A 14634-nucleotide genomic window follows, 5' to 3' on the forward strand; every position below is an offset into this window, starting at 1 on the left:
ATATGTATATGATTATGTCAATCAGATTTCATAATCCGACTGATGCTATTGGTGCCAAAAAACTGTCATGTCGAGCTGTGCAAAGTCTCAGGGATTCTTACCTACAACTTACAGAATCATAGGACACGCTGCAGATACAACCATTTTCATCATCTGCACCAATCAATATTTATCATTTATCAAGCCATTATCTTGTGTTCCTTCATGAAAAGATAAACCCTAATGTTACGAACATATATAATATAACCAAACTATTAGCAGCATGTGCACTACAACAGTAAACAGGTCATTATCATACCGCAAAGTCACTTTTCAAAAATAAATAATAGATTACAAAAAGTCTTTCAATAACAGAAATGACTACAACATAGAAAGCAAACTAAACTGGGAAAATATAGAAAACTCCGAAATACTAATATAATTGACCATTATAGAAAATTTCTAAATACTAACATAATTGACCATTCTAGAAAATTTATAAAAACTAACATAATTGACAATTATATTAAATATAACACTATTATTTTAATAGCAAATAGCATACGCAACATATTATAACTGTTTCCGTTTTCATTTTGCTGCATATTTAACTTTCTTAGCTTTATTGTCATTGTTAAGTCTGATGAATCCAGTCATTACATTAAAACGTATACCTTTGCAAGCAGCTCTATTTGAACAATTACCACAAATAATATTCACCTGCACAATGAGAGATTTATTCAGAAATTGATAAAGTAAAATTGTAAATAATCATTATATATCTACATGACAATAAAGTGTAAAATCATCTACTAAAGCACAAACTTAAAATCGAAAACCTGGGCGGTACGACCCAGCTTATTGGTGTAAAGCTCACAATGCTGCAGATCCCCAAAATAATATTCCTGTTACATATAAGCAAGTCAAACTTTCATTAAAGGCTTCTGGATTTATATGAATAGATACCAATAGCCACACAAATTAAAATTTGCAGTTTCAATCAGACAAGGACAAGCTTCCAAGAAAAGAATGAACATTATGCCTAACAGATTCATCTCATCTGATACCAATGATTTGCCATGGAATACAAATTCAATTATGTAATAACAAAGACATATGGTCACATGAAATAAGTGGTTGAGATGGATATTGCCTCTAATTCAGTCACCACAGAAATATGTTCCCTTTGCAGTGAAATTAAATTTTTTGTTCTGAAAAAGAAAGTGGTATATTAATATTAAAAAACAAGAAAAATAAAGGACCTGTAGACAAAATCAGACCAGCTTCAGAGTGGCAAAGGTCAGCAGATACAAAAGGTTATCAAAAGAAAAACACATCTAAGAATCTTGTTCAAAAAGTTGGCCATTAGATGCAAAAAGGCAGGTGAGAAATACACATTCAGAGATAAAGTGAACAAACAACAAACTGTGATCAATCAAGAGATTATCTATGCACAAGTTTCCGCTCACAAGTTTGACAGTGTTACTGTTTTGTCATTAATGTCAAGTTTCGTGCAATTCATGGTTTTCTCCTTCACAATCACTCTTTATAATATGCAGTCAAATGTATTTCTCAGAGTGCTTCATTTTACTAAACAGGCTAGATTTCTATTAACTATGTCATGCTGCTTTGTCTACATATAAATAGTTCAGAAAACGAAGGTTTCGTTTACAATTAACAAAAGAATTTATTTTCAAAGACAAAGACAAACTGGTTATACATGTCTTCGATACACGTAATCTGATTTACAGTCGCCTGATAATAAATCATTTGGTCACATCTTCATGTTCATTGAGGGCATAAATGAAAAACTAACAAAGAAATGAAGAAAATAATGTTTGTGATGGCAAGATATGAAGATGAAATCAAAAATACTGAAATGTAATGTTCCCCATCTTTTAGACCCTCGATGGAGTTCTTAGCTTTTCATTCTCCGAAGGCTAAGTGGAGAAATAAGGAGAAATAAATTAAATTAAAGTCAATAAATAAATAAATCTAAAGGTAACTTTATATTTAATTAATTTAACTTTCGAGAAGCACAACTAATTATTGTATTGAAAAGGAGGAAGCTTCTAGAGAGTGCATTTTCTAGAAGCACAACTAACAATTGTATTGGAAAGGGGGAAACTTCTAAAGAGTGCAATTAAATAATATTTTATTTCCTTCTAAAAGGGTGAAGGAAAAGAATAAATAGAGGCGAGAGCTTCATTGTTAGACATCTGATTATTGTCAATTGCATTTGATATAAACTTGGGAGAAGAAACTAAGGGTTTCTAATTTCAGTTAGCCATTAGAAAGCGTCAATTCTTCAATGTTGCAACTATTTGAAGTGGTGAAATATCCACCGAATTTGGCATTTAGGAGAGCTTTATTCTGGAGTTCTATATGTGCTTAAATTGGAGAATACATTTATTGCTGGCTGCTACAGTGCCATGAACAGTGTCGTGAATAGTACCCACACTACAGTACTTGGCTTGATTATGATTGCAATTTCATCTCCTTCATTGGACGATTTGTATATCAGGTTGTACAATCAATTTGCATCATTTAAATAGGTCGTTTGGCATTGTAAACGTGGCTGTCATAAGTAGCTGTTTCTCGAAGCTATAACCAGTTGGGGTTATTATAGTGGTATCAGAGCTTGCTTGCAAAGTGTTTGACAAAATGTCAAACAATTGAATTTGAGAAGGATTTGGTGTTTCACAAAGTTATAACCGGTTGAGGTTATTACATGAGAGAAGTGTAGATGGGTGGGGGAAAGGGGGGAATGAGTCAGTATTTCAAAACTTTTTACTATATAATATCACGTAAAACATAAAGAGAGCAATTATAAAGACATTGAACCACATACATCAGCATGGACTAGCTGTAGTACCTTACAGGCTCATCACGAGTCACCATTTGCGAATAGCATCTTGTGTTGCTTTCGAGCCTGACAAGCTCCACAAACTCGCTATTTCTAGGTTTGAATTTTGGGTAGGCCAAGTAGTAAATCATCCCGAACAAGCTAAGCAAGATAGTGAATTTTCAAGTGACCATAATGTTGATGCCAGAGATGGTTGATAGATGGAGAATTTGTTACAAAGGTATGCTCAAGAGAACCACCAATATCCATAAGTTTGTACAAACCATGATCCTCAACGCAAACAATTATAGTAGTGTGTGTTGCACGATCAACAATCGAACACTTGTGTGTACTGGATACCACATCAACTTGAGGAGAATTCCACATAATCTGACTTACTTGGAGTAGGCTTAGTTCCATTGATGGAATTATTGTCATCAATGTCAAAGAGCATGAACAAAACTACAAGTGTTCATCAATGTCAAAGGTATAATTGGTATCATGTAATGTTCCCCATCTTTTGGGCCCTCAATGGAGATCTTAGCTTTTCATTATCCAAACACTAAGTGGAGAAATAAGGAGAAATAAATTAAATTAAAGTCAATAAATAAATAAATCTAAAGGTGACTTTATATTTAATTAATTTAATTTTCTAGAAGCACAACTAATTATTGTATTGGAAAGAGGGAAGATTCTAGAGAGTGAATTTTCTAGAAGCACAACTAATTATTGTAATAGAAAAGGGGAAGTTTCTAGGGAGTGCAATTAAATAATATTTTACTTCCTTATAGAAATGTGAGGGAAAAGAATAAATAGAGAAGAAAGCTTCATTGCTAAGCATCCAATTATTGTCAATTGCATTTTATGTGAATTTGGGAGAAGAAACTAAGGTTTCTAATTTCAGTTAGCCATTGGAGAGTGTCAATTCTTCAATGTTGCAACCATTTGAGGTGATGAAATATCCACTAAATTTGGCATTCAAGAGAGCTTCATTCTAGAGTTCTATTTGTGCTTAAGTTAAGGAATAATCGAAGGGTTTGAAGAATATTGAAGGACTATCGAGTGCAAACCTGAAAATTCATCTTTGGCATCGATTAGTAATCATTTTTTTCCTTGCTCCTACAGTATGCGTGAACAAAATTGCGCTACAGTACCAGCGCTTGATTCCGATTGCAACTTTCATCTCCATCCTTGGACATCACTATTATCAAGTTCCTCTTGCAACTATTAGTAGCTAGCATTGTAATCTTAGGCATAGAATTTTGTTTTTGTAAGTGTTGAAACAAATAGCTTTTGTTTAGAAGATTGCACTGATCATATGAGACTATACTCATGCATATATACAGGTCGATATGTTGAATACTGATATGTATATGTACATGAGTATAATCTGCATTTCGTTATGGTGATCGCAGCATTTAGAACTATCGATGCATATTATTAGTGAGTAATATCTGAGAAATGATTTTAGTAAACAATCATATTTATACTGATTGTTAAACGATTGCAATAAACTTAGTTAAAGTCTTAAAGGCATTAGTTTTGTTATGACTAATCACATCGGGTGTGACCATTCCACGAATCGGGTGCCCATTCACCCATGTACTTGTCCAAACTTGTATACATAGTATATGCCGCCCGATATTGCAAACATAGAAATTGGTTAATATATGCAGATCGAAGGCAATATAGACATCGATCTTGAAGGAATATTTATATCATTTGCATTAAGATTATATATACTGTGCAGCACATTGGATTCTTCATTGGCATTCACTGTACCTATAGGAAATATACATACTTCAGCATTGCAAAAGGAAATTTGTAAGTAAACTTTACATAGTATCAAAGCTTGGCCAAGGAAAGATCACGCTAATTTTATTGAATCAGATTTTTACTTTAAGACAACAATCCTCTCTCCCTACAAAATGACAAACACAATTAGATTCGAACATCACCTTAAAAGTGTTGATAACTACGAATTATGGAAACTTCAAGAAATGTTGTTAAAAGAAAACAAATTGGAATCATTTGTAAAAGAGGACAAAGAGGAACCTAAAGATGATCTTAAGAAATCAGAATGGATCGAGAAAAATGAAAAAGGAAATGAAGACAATTGTAGCTGTTGTTCAAGAGCACATAGTACCTATTGTGGCAAAACATACCACAACATATCGTATGTTTTGAGCTCTTGAAAATGCATTTATAATCAATAATACAAGCAAAAAACTTGCTCTTAAAAGGTAGATAAATAGTGTAAGCATGAATAAAGGAGAAACTGTAAATTCTTTCTTTATGAGAATCACAGACTTGAGAGATCAATTATCTACACTGGGTTATGAAATTGAAAATCAAGAGTTATCCTTAATAGCATGAGGAGGACTTCCAAACTCTTGAGAATCCTTTGTACAAGGTATAAGTGCTAAGTCTAAAATCCCTAAACTGGATCATTTAAGATTAGATTGTCATCAAGAATCGAGATTAATGATTAAGGGAAAACACAAAACCCTAGATGAAGATGTTCAAGTTCTTAATACAAATGCTCATAAGAAAGAAAAGAAGAAAAACAACAAAAGGAAAAGAAATTTTCATGGAAAAGGACAATCCAAATAGAAGAAAGACTTGTCCAAAATCCAATGCTTCAGATGTGATCTATATGGACATTATGCAATAAATTGTCCCGATAGATCTAAACCTCAAGCATCTTTTGCAAAATCTGAGAAGTCAAATGAAGGCAATGAATGTGAGAAATATGCTTTCTATTCTGCATTATCTAGCCAAATATCAACAAAAAATAATATATGGATAGTTGACAACAGGTCTTCCAGACCAATCACTAGATAATCAGGATAACCTAGAAAGCATGAAAATAGAAACAGATGAAGTTACAATTGGTGATGATTCTACACACTTCGTAAAAGGAATTGGAACCTGCACCATAAGATTGAATTCTGAAAGTTCTATTCAACTTTTTGGAGTTCTTTATGTACTAGGTATTAAGAGAAATTTAATATCTATATCTGCACTTGAAGATGATGGCTTTAGAATCACATTCAGGGGAGGGAAAGTACTAGCATGGCCTAAAAATTCAACCATTAAAAGGGCTCTAACAATAGGAGTAAGATAAGGACTTTTATATGAGCTATGTGCTAAGACAAACCTTGCACTTGTACATGAGACCTCAAATTCAAATGAAATATGGCATAGAAGACTAGGTCATATCAACTTCCGTGCTCTAACATCAATGGATAAGGTAGTAACCGGAATGTCCAAGTCAAACCATATTTACAATGAATCTTGTAAAGGTTGTGCCTTACAAAAAAACACTAAAAAGCCATATCCTCATAGTTTGAGCAAAATGAAAAAAGTATTGGAACTAGTACATTCTGATCTCTGTAGGCCCATGTTTTTACCCTCTATAGGGGGATTCTTGTACTACTTGATATTTGTTGATGATTTTTCAAGGAAGACATGGATTTACTTCCTTAAATGCAAAGAATCTGAAGAGGTTCTCTCTAAATTTAAAGAATTCAAAACTATCACTAAGAACTCCTCCGGTAAGAAGACTAAAATTCTGAGAACAGATAATGGGAAGGAGTATACTTCTGAAATATTTAAAGAGTTCTGCAAATTCACTGGGATTAAGAGGGAGTTCACAGTCCTTTACAATCCACAACAAAATGGGGTTGCTGAAAGGAAGAACAGAACTATTGTAGAAGTTGCTTGGGCCATGATTTTTGATCAAAATTTGAGTACGTCCTTCTGGGCTGAAGCATCAACACAGTAGTCTATATATTTAGAATAGATGTCCTCACTCACATTTGGACAATAAGACTCTGAAGAAGCATTTTCTGGAAAGAAACCTGACATCAGTCACCTAAGGATATTTCGATGTTCTGTATATGTTCATGTACCTAAGGAAAAGAGGACTAAGTTAGAACCTTCTAGAAGAAAGGGTATTCTCATTGGTTTTAGTAAAACAGTAAAAGAATACAGTGTCTACATTCCTGAACAGAAAGAAATAGAACTAAGCAGAGATGTCATCTTTGAGGAAGACATTGCTTTCAGAAAGAGCCAAAACCTCCGATGAACTAGATACACTTGATGTATCTCCAGATGAGACTCCTCCTCCTAAGATTCAAAGGGAGTTTCCTGAAGAGACTTCAACTAAAATTAAAATCCTTCCTGAGACTCAAGAAGAGAGTCTTGATCATTTTAAAAGGCCACTTTGGGCAAGAAAAATAATACAGGAAGGAGATGGATCTGTAGCCCCTTCAAGAACCTTCTCAAAAAGCAAGAGACCTACGAAATTGACATATAATGCTTTCATGTGTGAGAGCTTGAATCCTAAACCCTCTAGCACTTATGAAGCTCGTAAACATCAAGCTTAGAAAGACACCATGGTGGAAGAATTCTAGTCTATACTAAAAAATGATGTTTGGGACATAGTTCCTAGACCTAAGGAAAAATTTGTTGTGTCTTCAAAATGGCTCTTCAAAGTTAAGTATGCTGCAGATGGCAGCATTGGAAAACATAAAGTTCATTTTGTGGCTAGAGGTTTTTCTCAAAAGGAAGGAATTGACTTCGAAGAAACCTTTGCACCAGTTGTTAGGTACACTTCTGTTAGAGCTAAAATAGCCATTGCAGTAGCCAAAGGTTGGAAAATCCATCAAATGGATGTAAAAACTGCTTTTCTTAATGAAAAAATAGAGGAAAAAGTATACCTAGAGCAGCCAAAAGGATTTGTAACTCATGATGTTGTTTCTTATGTTTGTAAGTTGAAGAAAGCTCTATATGGACTTAAACAGGCTCCCTGGGCCTGGTATGAAAGGATTGACAAATACCTTCTAAGTCTTGGATTCACCAAGAATGTGGCTGACCCAAATCTCTACTTCAAAATAACTGAAGGTAATATGTTAATTCTAATTCTTCATGTTGACGATCTTCTGATTACAGGGGAAGAACATCTTATTAATCAGTGTAAGAAAGATTTGGCTTCTAAATTCGAAATAAAGGATTTAGGAATTCTTCATTACCTTCTTGGTTTGGAAGTATGTCAGAAGTCTGGTAATATCTTTCTACATCAAAAGAAGTATGCTATTGATATTTTGAAAAGATTTGGAATGTGGGACTATCAACCTATGTCTAGACCTATGGAAACCAACCCTCACAAGCTAAAGGAAGCAAGTGTTGAATCCAGACTAGTTGATCCCACCTTATACAGATGGATAATTGGGTCCTTGATATATCTAGTAAATATTCGACCTAATATCTGCTATGCAGTGAATGCATTAAGTCAGTTCATGTGTGAACCTCGTGAGATTCATCTTATTGCCTTGAAACATATATTGAGGTATCTTCAAGGTACTGTTGGATATGAACTTAAATATGAGAATACCAGCTTGGAGTTACATAGATTTACTAATTTTGATTGGGCTGGAAGTGTAAAAGACCAGAAAAGCACATCAGGACGCTACTTCAATTTAGGATCAGCCATGATTTCTTGGATCTATCGAAAGCAGGGTTCTGTTGCTCAAAGTTCTATTGAGGTAGAGTATATTGTAACAGCTATGGGAGCTAGAGAAGTAGTGTGGCTTTAGAAGTTGCTTTCTAACTTGTTTGGTGAACCTATGAAACCTACCACTATTCACTGTGATAACCAAAGTTGTATCAAGTTATCTATGAATCCGGTATTTCATGATAGATCCGAGCATATAGATATTCCTTACCACTACGTACAAGACATGGTGGAAAGAAGAGCTATTCAATTAGAATATATTAATATAGGTGATCAAACTGCTAACATTCTCACCAAGGCTCTCCCTAAAGTCAAAGTTGATCGTTTCAAAAAGAAACTTGGCTTGATTGAAATGTAAGTTTATGAGATTGAGTCTCAACTTTGCAAATTTGTATTAATTAAATAAAGATGTTTAAAGTGTAAACTCTTTTGTCATATGTGTGACTCTATGACTCATGGGCCTACCCTATGTTCATTATTTAAGGAGATAATCTTTTATAATGGAATATTGATACTAAAAATATAAGGTGACGACTTTGCTATTATTAGATTACTATCATGATGAATATCATGTGAATTGATATTCAAGGAAAGATCATGTTAGTTAAAAAAGCATGTTGATGGATATCATGTGACTTGATATCTGTTGAAGATCAATATGTTCAAATTCATGGTGGATATTATGTGACTTAATATCTATGGATGTACCATGATCTGGTATACTGAATATCATGTGACTTGATATCTATATACACACCATAACTGAAAAGAATATCATGAGACTTGATTTTCTTATATAAATCTTGAGGATATTACTTCTTATAATGAGAAAAATTCATATGCACTTTGTCTTCCCTAGCTAAGAGAGAGTGTTGAAACAAATAGCTTTGATTCAGAAAATTGCACTGAGCATATGAGACTATACTCATGTATATATACATGTTGATATGTTGAATACCGATATGTATATGTAAATGAATATAATATGCCTTTCATTATGGTGATTTAGCATTTAGAACTATCGATGCATATTATTAGTGAGTAATATCTGAGAAATGATTTCAGTAAACAATCGTATTTATACTGATTGTTAAACGATTGCAATGGACTTAGTTAAAATCTTAATGGCATTAGTTTTGTTATGACTAATCACATTGGGTGTGACCATTCCACCAATCCGATGAATCAGTAAATGGTCATGTCAATGGAGACATACCCATTCACCCATGTACCCGTCTAGACTTGCATACATAGTATATGCTGCCCAATATTACAAAAATAAAAATTGATTAATATATGCAGATTGAAAGCAATACAGACATCAATCTTGAAGGAATATTTATATCATTTGCATTAAGATTATATATATTGTGCAACACTTTGGATTCTTCATTGGCATTGATTGTACCTACAGGAAACATACATACTTTAGCATTGCAAAAAGAAATCTGTAAGTAAACTTTACAGTAAGTGATAATTCAGAATCAGATTTGGCATTGTTGTAGTTATTACTGTAAGCCCATTTGTTTTGGCAAATTCATAGCAACATTGTACATAGGAATGAATTCAATGAAGGAGATATATATTGCATACATTTGTTTGACAAAATGTCAATCTAATAGCATATATGATTAGCATAATAGTTGTATGCCAATTGTTTGTCAAAATGTTAGTTGGCTGTAAGTATGCATTCCATATCTACTTTCCATGTATATGCATTGAAAATACCAAAAAGAATTGCACTTGCATATTAGTTCATTGTAAGAGGTATTGTAATATCTTTTGCAAACATCCTAAATTTCTTAGCATCATTCAAACTATATCAAACAATCTGAAACATAAAAGAAATCAGAAAAGAGAAAGGCAGCATACAACTGTTTGACAATATTCCTTCAGCTAAAATCAATCAATTTGGGCAAGGGATACATCACATTGGTATTAGAGCTTGCTTGCAAAGTATTTGACGAAATGTCAAACAATTGAACTAGAGAAGGAATTGGTGTTTGATGAGATTATAACCAATTGGGGATATTACATTGGTATCAAAGCGGTTTCCTACCATCCTATGGGGTAGAAAAATATTAATTATTTTCTAATTTGTTGTTGCATTTGTAGTGACCAACACTCTAGAATTTTCTAGCCATGAATAGACATAGGAGGGCTGGCAATTCTAGAAATCAATAGAGCAATGATGAAGTTAGCACAAAAATGAATGCTTTGCAGGAAAGTATGGAGAAACTTAAGCTTCATCAACAGAGGTTGGCAAAGAGCTTGTCGAATCCACAGACAGTTGAAAGGGCAGTGAGGTATATGGTTTCTGCCTTTAGAAGGCCAAGTTTGAGGTTCTAGGGAAGGAAACTTGAGTTTTCCCCGATAGGAGTCCCTAATGCAGATGTAACTATATTTAGTACGGCAGCTTGCTAGTCCTATCTATAGTGTTGACGATGGACTTATTTTGCAAGAACATGTGGTTGTGTTAGTGGTAGCAAAGGATAGTGATACTGAGCTTCAACAAGTTCAGGCTCCCAAAGTTGTTGCTACAGTTAGTGCAGAGACAATTGATGCAATTGTTACCACTAATACTTTCGACTCTCTCAAGGACAGGATTATTATTGGAGATTTGTATGTGAGATCTCATGGTGTTGCTCCAGTGCAAGAGGCAATTGATTCCTCAAGTAGGACCGAGGCATGTAGGAAGTCACCTAGCTGTGATGTTGGTGATCTGGGCATTATTGTGGAGTCAGTAGATGGTGGTCCATGCTCCAACAATGTTGATGTACAGCCTGACATTGAGTCATGTGTGCAGAGTCAGGTCTTAGCAGTTGAGGCTTTATTGCAAGATGTGGATGCAGATAGTATGGACACATCTAATGATACATTTGATGATGCAGTTGTTGGCATGAGTTCCCCGAACAATGTATTTGATGGCGATGCAACGATAGTGGGAGTAGGAGCATACGAGGATACTGTCATATCAACCACTTATGTGTCGATTGAGCCATCCAACAAGGAGTTTAGCAATATGTATGCAGTTGTAGATGTGTGCTCTGATGATAGTACACTTGTTATTGTTTATGAGGTGAGTGATGCAATGACAGAGTCATGTTATACTGTCAATCAACAAAGTGTTGATGTTCAACTCATGGACAGTCCTATGTTCAACATGGATGCAACATTTTCTTATGACAATCTATTGTTTGAGGTTGTTGTTGATCACTCACTTGAGAGGAGCTAGGCTCAGTTTTCACAATCTGTAAAGATTCAGTTTTTTTTTGCGGTAGTTACTGATGTTCATGTGTCCACAGGTTTTGACATGGCTACACCTATTGTTGATACACTTGGCAAGAGTGCATATGGTTCTCCTGTAGCTACGTCTCTTCAAAGGATTGTTGATCAAGATTCCAGTCCAATATATATTTTATAAGTAGGCACCAGGATGAAGATATTTCTTGTGGAGTTTTCTTCTGGTGATATTTCAACTCCTACATCATTAGCACATGTTTTGAGTGTTATACTGCAGGTTATGTTGTTGGTTCTGATAATGTTAGTGGTATGCAATTGGTTGAATGTTGATAGGGGTGTCACATACTTCTTCATTTGGGATCCAAGTGGAGGTTAGAGTTCACTTTGTAGCTGGATTACTTGAGGGCAAGCAATTTCAGGGAGGGCAAACTGTAATGTTCCCCATCCTTTCGGCCCTCAATGGAGTTCTTAGCTTTTCATTCTCCAAAGGCTAAGTGGAGAAATAAATTAAATTAAAGTCAATAAATAAATAAATCTAAAGGTGATGTTATATTTAATTAATTAAATTTTCTAGAAGCACAATTAATTATTGTATTGGAAAGGGGGAAGCTTCTAGAGAGTGCATTTTCTAGAAGCACAACTAATTATTGTATTGGAAAGGGGGAAGCTTCAAGAGAGTGCAATTAAATAATATTTTATTTCTTTCTAAAAGGGTGAGCGAAAAGAATAAATAGAGGCGAAAGCTTCATTGCTAGGCATCCAATTATTGTCAATTGCATTTGATATGAACTTGGGAGAAACAACTAAGGGTTTCTGATTTCAGTTAGCCATTGGAGAGCGTCAATTCTTCAGTGTTGTAACCATTTGAGGTGGTGAAATATCCACTAAATTTGGTATTAAAGAAAGCTTCATTATGGAGTTCTATTTGTGCTTAAGGAAAAACCTAAAGATTTGAAGAATATTGAAGGACTGTTGAGTGTAGACCTGAAGATTCGTCTTTGGCATCCATTAGTAATCGTTTTTTCCTTGCTGCTACAATAAGCATGAACAGTGTCGTGCTACAATATTTATGCTTGATTCTGATTGCAACTTTCATCTCCATCCTTGGGCATCACTATTATCAAGTTCCTCTTACAACTATTAGTAGTTAGCATTGTAATCTTAAGCATAATTCAGAATCAGATTTGGTATTGTTGTAGTCATTATTGTAAGCTCATTTGTCTTGGCAAATTCATAGCAATATTGTACATTGGAATAAATTCAATAAAGGAGATATATATTGCATACCATTTATTTGACGAAATGTCCATCTAATAGCATATATGATTAGCATAATAGTTGTATGCCAATTGTTTGTCAAAATGTCAGTTGGCTATAGGTATGCATTCCATATCTAGTTTCCATGTTTATGTATTGAAAATACCAAAAAGAGCTGCACTTGAATATTAGTTCATTATAAGAGGTATTGTAATATCATTTGCGAACATTTAAATTTCTTAGCATCATTCAAACTATATCAAACAATCTAAAACACAAAAAAATCAAAAAGGAGAAAGGCAACGTACCAGTGTTTGACAATATTCCTTGAGCTAAAATTAGTCAGTTTGGGCAAGGGATATCACATTGGTATCAGAGCTTGCTTGCAAAGTATTTGACGAAATGTCAAACAACTGAACTGGAGAAGAAACTAGTGTTTGATGAAGTTATGACCAGTTGGGATTACCACATATCAGGGATAAGTTACAAATTACTTAACATTTGAGTAATGATGAAATTAGTATGAATGTATCTATCGTGATTGACCTTGAAAGGGGGGATTGATCCACTAAAAACTGCATTCAAAGAATAGATTGATCCATTCAAGACTACAATGAAAGGAGAGATTGATCCACTAAAGACTACAACGAAATAATTACATGGATACACTGATAATATCATGCTCAAAAAATAATGAAATACATACAGCAATAATGTCGGGTGCAAGCCACAATGGATTATGACATCATAAAGCAAAATTAAAGAATATATATGCAAAGATAAAAACAGGTATAATACTAACAAAACAGCTTGCGATTAGTATAGAAGGTACTACCTTTATTGTAATGTCCCCATTGTTAGCCAGTCTGTGCAATTGATAGAGTTAGCTCAACATAGCGACCCTCCTGAGTTGACAAGGTGTTTTGGGGGTCCCAATTGATTACTTACAATTTTTAGTAAGTCTATTATGGGCAGTTGCTATTTTTGGCAATGCAGTGGATGGCTTGGAAGTTCGTCATCACCTGCAGTTAATCAAGTTAATAATTGCATGAGCTCTTATTCATTTATAATCCATTGAGTTGCATAATTATAATTATGACTTTAAGAGATATTTCTAAAAAGCGAGTTGGAAAGTTTCTAGTGTGGAGTTCTTTTGGAAAACTTCCACGATTTCTAGAGTGGAGTTTTATGGAAACTTTTGCCAATGAAAACTTATAAATGAGAGCTCATTTCATTGGGAAAGGCACACATGAAAAAAAAAATTGTGGCTTTTTTTATTTCTAACTTGTGAGCCGTTGCTGAAGTATAAGGGTCTCATTTATGAAGTTCTTGGCAATTGTGCTTTAGTATACAATTGGCCAACTTTCTCCTACTATATCTTCTACATCTAGGGAGAAGAATAATCTTGAATTAATATATTTATTTGCTCATATCGACTGCCTGAAGGTTTGAAGAAATTCTGAGTTCTTTCATTGATAATTGTGCTGAGGTATACAATTATCAGATTCTCCTATTGTGTTCACTATGGCTAAGGAGACGAACATCTTGGAAGTTAATAAATTGCTATTGTTTGGCAACTGAGGAGTGATCGATTTAGTTACTGTGACAGCTGAAAGTGTATTCTAGAAACACATGGGGAGTACTGAATTTTCAGATTGAATACTGAATAAATATTGTAAGTGGACTGATCAGTAATTACGTCTAGCAAAGGCTGAGTATATATCTGGGAAATACATGAGTGAGCTTGTGCAATATAATTGACATCAAATGTCAATTACTTCTGCCAACGTTA

At 34.2% G+C, this 14634-nt stretch overlaps 1 protein-coding gene across 3 annotated transcripts in view; it reads right to left on the bottom strand.

The window, feature by feature from the left end:
- LOC149560512 (G-protein coupled receptor) overlaps window positions 1-14634 on the bottom strand; it is a 209227-nt gene that overhangs the window by 94828 nt on the left and 99765 nt on the right. For all 3 annotated transcript variants that reach the window (XM_089824706.1, XM_089824707.1, XM_089824709.1), the window contains 3 exons: window positions 819-884; window positions 654-699; window positions 102-153 (listed from right to left, as the gene is read on the bottom strand). In XM_089824706.1, the coding sequence (XP_089680832.1) occupies window positions 102-153; window positions 654-699; window positions 819-884 (164 nt within the window). The remainder of the gene's footprint in view (window positions 1-101; window positions 154-653; window positions 700-818; window positions 885-14634) is intronic.

Source organism: Cupressus sempervirens, chromosome 4 (genome assembly GCF_028749045.1).
Source record: "Cupressus sempervirens isolate cs-2001-9-10 chromosome 4, ASM2874904v1, whole genome shotgun sequence".
In the NCBI taxonomy this organism is placed as follows: Eukaryota; Viridiplantae; Streptophyta; class Pinopsida; order Cupressales; family Cupressaceae; genus Cupressus; species Cupressus sempervirens.